The following is a 7,500-nucleotide window of genomic DNA, read 5'->3' as shown; positions in this document are numbered from 1 at the left end:
CCAGGTGCTTCATTGCCAGCATGTTCCCAAATCCGGGCATTAGTAACCACTCTAGCAGGTGTGTGGCTTGTAGGCCAGGCACACATGATCACTCGTGCGGTGGCAAAACTCTATGCCTCCCCTTTGCAGTGTTATTTTTTCTTCTTCTGCATAATTGTTTTTAGCTTTTTTGCCAATTTCCAATGTCTATATTTGTCATTTGATATGCTGAGAAAGTGCATTTTTTTTTTATTTGACAGTTGTTTATTTGCATGCAGTTTGGTGGTGGCGAGAAATCAGTGATGCTATGAAAGTTCAGTTGGTTTACCTCTCCATCAGAATTCAAATGTAGTTTACCAGCTATCAGCAACCCCAGTCTTACTCATAAGTTAGCAGCTCTGGGTGACGTCATGTATCACTCAGTCAAATCGCTTGTCCCACAGCACAAATGCCTGAAGATGGAGTAACATGACCATTTGATCAGTTGACTACCCATAGGCTGCCATAATGACTTTTTTGTTAGCAGTTATTATCCCCCAAATTTAAAGCTCTTCCTCAGAGTGAATGCTAGCCAATGTCACTATTTGTAGTTGTAGTATTGTTGCTTATATTTATTAGTGTTAATAATATCATCATCATTAAAATGTTTATTGTATTTCTCATGATGATGCATTACCATGGTGGATATTACTATTATTATTATTATTGTTATTATTATTATTGTTATTATTATCGTTATTATTATTATTGTTATTATTATTATTATTGTTATTATTATTATTATTGTTATTATTATTATTATTGTTATTATTATTATTATTATTATTATTATTATTATTATTATTATTATTATTATTGTTATTATTATCGTCATTATCATCATCATCATCATCATCATCATCATCATCATCATCATCATCATCATCATCATCATCATCATCATCATCATCATCATCATCATCATCATCATCATCATCCTGCTGCTGCTGCTGCTGCTGCTGCTGCTGCTGTTGCTGCTGCTGCTACTAGTCCTACTACTACAACTATTACTGCAACTATTACTACTATACCACTAAACTGCTACTACTCCTCCTCCTCCTCCACTACCATTACTACTACTACTACTACTACCACTATTACTTCTACTTCTAGTATTGTTATTTGGAACATTGAATGGAGAATAACCATTGCAGCTATGATTTTCTTATAATGGACATTTTTAGTAAGAGACTGGTCGATAGGTGTATTTAAGTAAACAGTGAAGTTGTTTATTCATTGATGATGATTATATTGAAAATAGTGTTTACACAATACTTCAAGCTTACATGGCCCCCAGCTACAAAATAGGCATGGTAGTCACACTAAGGCAAATTTTGGTGTTTGGCATTTAAACACCAAAATATTTTACACCAGAAAATGTACATTTCATTGCCAAATCTCAAATTCATCGAGTGTCAAGTTATCACAGTTATGCTCTGTGTATGAATAAAAATTGGGGAGAGATAACTATAAATATATAAGTAAAACACTTAAAGAATCATTAAATTTTATATAAAAAAATTAAATATGGATTTAGATGTATATAAGTAACTAGATGTATAGATTGGAAGACAGTTATATGCCAGGAGGTAACTCTATAATACATAAAAGTAAGGTGTGTGGAGGACGAGTGTTGGAGGAGCAAAATATATAGGTTTTGGCTAAATGAAATATGCCATACAAAACCAGAAATATCTCATGCTCACACCATTTCACAAAGAGATAGAGACTTGAAAACATTAATGTCACATTGGCTTAGGTGTCTACATGGGGAGTACAAAGGGAGTTGAGAGTATGGGGGATGAAGGAAACTTGCCAAAAAAATACCAGATGTATTAGAGGACACTGTGCATATCTTATTCATCACAAGAAAATTATGATAGCTTTGACAGGCCATGATCATAGCAAATACACTTAGTGATTAGTAACTTTAATCTTGGCAAATTGAACTTTTGGGGTTAATGTCTGTAGTAGTAAAGTTATTGATAATAACTATTACTGTTACCATTACAGTTACTGTTACTCTTGGTATTTATATTACTACTACTACTACTACTACTACTACTACTACTACTACTACTACTACTACTACTACTACTACTACTACTACTACTACTACTACTACTACTACTACTACTACTACTACTACTACTACTACTACTACTACTACTACTACTACTACTACTACTACTACTACTACTACTACTACTACTACTACTACTACTATTATGATTACTATTATGATTACTACTATGATTACTACTATGATTACTACTATGATTACTACTATGATTACTACTATGATTACTACTATGATTACTACTATGATTACTACTATGATTACTACTACTATTACTATTATTACCACCACTGGAAAATTAAAAAAAACAAAAAATGCTTTTGCAAAGAAAGAGATAATATTGCCAAGGGGTATCAAGGAGCTGTGATAGTGCACATGAATGTGTGTGTGGGCTAATCCTATAAGCCACAAACCCGGGATGATACTGATACATCTGATACATATTTCCATGGATTGTAGAAGATTTTTAGAGTTTAGAAATTTCAAATGTTCAAATGTTATTCTAACCTATTGTTGCTAAGATGACATAACCATACATGCATGTCTTCTGTGATTTTAGATTTATTAATTATGTGTACATATAAGTGACTCTACAAATGCTTTATTGCAAATCACTATTGTTAGTATTGTTGTTATCATCATCATCATTATCATAATTGTTAATATTATTGTTATTGTTCTTCTTCTTCTTCTTCTTATTATTATTATTATTATTATTATGATTGGTATTATGTTGATTATTATTATTTTGAATATTATAATGATGTTGGTTATTGTTTGATTATTGTTTTGTTATTTATGTCAGTTCAGGTTTGAAAGGATTTGAATTGGTAATTTTTTGTGTAAATATATCCAGTTGTAGCTTAATTCTTATGGAAAAAGGTTAGCCAAGGATATGGGATGTTCTAATCATTGAGAGTGATGTATTTGGATATTTATGCAATTAAGAACTGAATTTTGACCTGTTTATAGAATGTGTTTATTGGTATTTCACTATTAATACATTAAGAATTTAAATAATTGTAATTATGACAAAATAAGTAAGTAGTATGTCATGTATACAAAAATATCAGTGGGCCCATGAGTGTGTGTGTTTGTGTTTGCGCATGTGCGTGGGTGCGGGTGCGGGTGCGGGTGCGGGTGCGGGTGCGGGTGCGGGTGCGGGTGCGGGTGCGGGTGCGGGTGCGGGTGCGGGTGCGAGTGTGTACATCTGAATGTATTTATGTATGTGTATGCTAGGATCTGATGCCTTGTTATAGTTCGAGCATACCTATAACCATCATGAAAAATTAACCCATCTCGATGGTTATGGCTACAGGTTAATTCCCTGACCGAAAGACTAGATGGTTGCCACAAGTCAATGGAGTGAGTGACAGAAATTTCTGGTACCATCATTGCAAAGTTAACCATTTAAGAGCCCTTTACTAATTATTTCTCATCCATTGTATTTATTTTATTATCTTATAGAAGAATAATGAAATAGATATATATTTTGTGCTAAATTCATATTAGATTTATTTATTTTTTTTTTTTATGGATACATTTCTTCTTTCTTTCATCCTATAATTTTTTCATAGAGTATGAAAAGGTTAAAGTACATCACTCCCCCAAGTTATCAGTCTCCAAAAGTACATGTCATTGTTATTTTAATAGTGTGCAACACTGTTTCTAACACTGTGAATCTCTCATAACTGCTAGCTTTTCAAATTGATAGTTCCCCTCACCAATGTATGTGAAGAAAAGTTGGAGAAAGAAAAACAGGCATCAAAGGGGCTGAGCTTCCTTCTTCAGGAAGTGATTTGTAGAAAAAGTTACTATCCAAAGGACACGAGATAGGAATTTAGAGGCACTCCAAAAAGAAGTTTGTTCACATTCTTCTAGAGTTTGAAGCATGTGGTTACTAAAATATCAGCTGAATGTTTTCCCATGTGGTATGGAAATAATATATGAAGAACATTTATATAGTCTGAGCAAAGTAATTATCATGTAAAACTTGAGTAGTTGTTTGATATCTTCCTTGAGCAGACTAAAAAACAACCTTTCAGATGCAATTCCCTAATCTCTGAACTATTACATGTCAAAACTAATTTTCTGTTTTCTTTTACAGGCACAGGAGAATCTGGCAAATCTACCTTCATCAAGCAGATGCGTATTATCCACGGTGCAGGTTACAGCGATGATGACAAACGAGGGTTCATCAAGCTGGTCTTCCAGAACATCTTCATGGCCATGCAGTCAATGATCAGGGCCATGGACCTTCTTCAAATATCTTATGGAGACTCTGCAAACAGTGTAAGTGCTTTGATGCTGTGCTCTAACTTTCAGTGTATTTGTTTAGTGTCATCATACTTGTTTACTATTGGTGTGAATGCTGATTTTGTCTTCTAGGGTTTACTTTGAAAAGAGTTTGTTCATTAAGAATAAGGTAGGTTACTTATAGGAACTAGCTGGATGAGAGAAGTGTATTTTAATCCTGTTGCTTGTTCAGCTTTCTGTGAGACATTTTATTATAGGTAAATGTATGCTGAGATGATGCTGTATGCGTATGTGATATGACATTCCTAACTGCTACCCAGTTTTTGTAGTGCTTTGAAAATTGCTGGCTAATAATAAAGATTTATTTGTTGGCTTTATACAAAAATATTTGTTACCTGTTCAGAAAGTAAATTTTTTATTAATTTATTTTTACAAATGAAAATGTGAGCAAATCAATCTGTTATAAAAACAGTATTCCATATTAATAGTTAGTTAACTTTTATTAAAGAGGCTACAGTAAGATGATTTTTAACCCCTTGGTGACGGGTGTAGAAAACTAAAAAAAAAAAAAAATGGCAACGTGCCGACTTTGAGCGCGGGAGTTCAGTATATCAGGCCAAATCACTGCCTTGGAGCGATTTGGTGCGCCGCTGCGGCGTACAGCCGCACGCCACATTTTGAGCGGTTTGTTTTACGTCTTTAGACGTGACCCGTTGGGAAGGGGTTAAGAGAAAGTAGATATTTCTTGGAAAAAGTTACATATGATGAATATATTTAGATTTGGTACAGTATAGTGCATAAGTTCAATATTTTTTCAACCCTTTTTGTGAATATATGAGTAGAAATATTTTTTGACAGTTGTATAGTAATGATTACATAAATCAGATTTATATATTAATCCAATAAAATCAAAGATATACATACTTGAATTGTTTGAAGTGTCAACAAGTCCTAAAGAACTGAAATGTAAAGTAGGAAGATGTTCAGAAAGTCGGAACATTTGTATAAGATGAACTACAGATAGAATATATGCATAACTGGACAGTCTTTGTAAAATACTGCAGATACTTCAAAAATAATTATACATTTGTATAAGATGAACTACAGATAGAATATATGCATAACTGGACAGTCTTTGTAAAATACTGCAGATACTTCAAAAAATAATTATACATTTGCATAAGATGAACTACGGATAGAATATATGCATAACTGGACAGTCTTTGTAAAATAATGCAGATACTTCAAAAATAATTGTTAGGGGAGTTTACAATATGTTAAGTGTGGGAAAGATTGCATAGCATGAATAAGGCTTAGGGGAATGAGAGAAAAGATGTCGGTTCCAATTTCGCAAGATTCTGGTATTATAGGAGCAGTTTTGATCATATTAGCACAGCCATGCCCTGCTTGATGTCCATAATATCCATAATTTATAGTGTGAAATACATTATTTGGACTGGCTGTTATACAAGCTCCATATTGTGTACTTCTTACAACTTAATGTAATATTGATAACTTCTGATACATAGGGGAGGTGAGACTTTGTCTAGGAGAGCAGTGTTTTAACCCAATGGCGACGGGTCACGGCTATCACCGTCATAACAATATGCACGATGTGCGGCGTGCGGCTGTCCGCAGCGGCGCCGCGCCAAAACGCCCCGAGGCAATGACTCGGCTTGATGGACCGATATCACGCGCTCGGAGTCGGCGCGCTGCCGCCGTTCGCCAGAGCGTAGAGTTTTTTTTAATTTGCTATACCCGGCGCCATTGGGTTAACTCAATGCCAATGGGTGATTTCCCAAAATGTAAGCCCTTTCTTGTATTCATAGTGGCCCATACCTCGCTGCTGGGGGCTCATGTTGTCATGGGATTGGCACATCATCACATTTATGCACATGCCACCTGGAATATAGTCCAGGCATGCCGTGGTATGTACGTACATGCCACCTGGCGGCTAAGGGTTAAGATGGTTCATACAAATAGAGTAGAGAGGGAGAAAATGGTATATAGAAGATCTGATGTGGTAGGTGTCTGTCTGAAAGTTAAACTAGGAGGTGAGACTTGTATAGGAAAGCAGTGTTTTAAAATGGATCATACAGAAAGAATGGAGAAGGGAGAATGGTGAAAGGAGTTCTTATGTTGTAGTCTGTCTGAAAGTTAAACTGAAAGCAGAGTGATTGAAAGGGGTAAAGGTATGACTTACTGTGTTGCATGTGATTGGATCATTGAAGAAATTAAAGTATAGTGAGTGGCTGTCTTTTCTTGGCTATCCCTCTAAGAAGAGGATAGGGTCTAGATATATAGATAGATAGATAGTACATATAACTTGCTAATTGTAATATGTCATTTGTTTATTAATGTACTGTACTGTCCTTTCTATTGTTATTTGAATGTAAACATCTACTTGAAATTAAAAAGTTTCTAGCATAAACATGCTTCAGCTTGTAGGCAGCATCTTGATATCTCATCATTCTGTTTAATTTTATGCAATGCACCTAGACTTCTTAGCAGTAAAACAAGTGCTGTTTAGTTCATATAGGTATACTACAGTATGCTATGTAGCTATATAATGGCAATTGCTCATTGTTCAGTTCAGTGTAGCATCCTGAACTTATTACAGATATTTAACCCATTTTTGCCGGGCCACACCTTGCGGTGTCATACCAAACCACTTGGTCTGTGGAATATGGCTGGAAAGCACAACGACAAACCAAAGTGCTTCAAGCGGGGTGTTTGGCTTGATGTAGTGAACTCCTGTGCTCAAAGTTGGCTCATTGCTGTAGAGTTTTTATTTATTTCCTTCACCCAGCAGAGTGAATGACATTGTTACTCTTGTTTGCATAGTACTACAAAGAAGGAAAATTTAATATAGATAAACTTATGATGACTGCTTGCAGCGCCAAGTGTGTTTCACCAGGAAATCCTGGAAATTAAACCTAATCCTATATAATCACATTCACTTGTTGTATTTCTAACATTATTATGGAAAGTTTTATTATAACCTCTCTGTGCATTGCTCATGTCAAATAATGCTAAACTTAAATATTTGCCTATGCTAAAGTTTCTTCCCAACCTCACTATATTTTAACCCAATGGCGCCGGGTATAGCAAATTAAAAAAAACTCTACGCTCTGGCGAACGGCAGC

At 34.9% G+C, this 7,500-nt stretch overlaps 1 protein-coding gene across 4 annotated transcripts in view; it reads left to right on the top strand.

Annotated features, from left to right (window-relative positions):
* The window catches only part of LOC125042931 (guanine nucleotide-binding protein G(q) subunit alpha), a 36,808-nt gene that overhangs the window by 8,932 nt on the left and 20,376 nt on the right, over positions 1-7,500 (top strand). For all 4 annotated transcript variants that reach the window (XR_007116386.1, XR_007116385.1, XM_047638722.1 and 1 more), the window contains exon 2: positions 4,206-4,390. Coding sequence is in view for 2 of the 4 variants with exons in the window: in XM_047638722.1 (XP_047494678.1) it covers positions 4,206-4,390 (185 nt within the window). In the remaining 2 variants the exon portion in view is untranslated. The remainder of the gene's footprint in view (positions 1-4,205; positions 4,391-7,500) is intronic.

The sequence above is a fragment of the Penaeus chinensis genome, chromosome 33, assembly GCF_019202785.1.
Source record: "Penaeus chinensis breed Huanghai No. 1 chromosome 33, ASM1920278v2, whole genome shotgun sequence".
Lineage (NCBI taxonomy): Eukaryota > Metazoa > Arthropoda > Malacostraca > Decapoda > Penaeidae > Penaeus > Penaeus chinensis.
The sequence above is the reverse complement of the archived record's forward strand: the minus strand, read 5'-3'. Positions and strand labels throughout refer to the sequence as shown.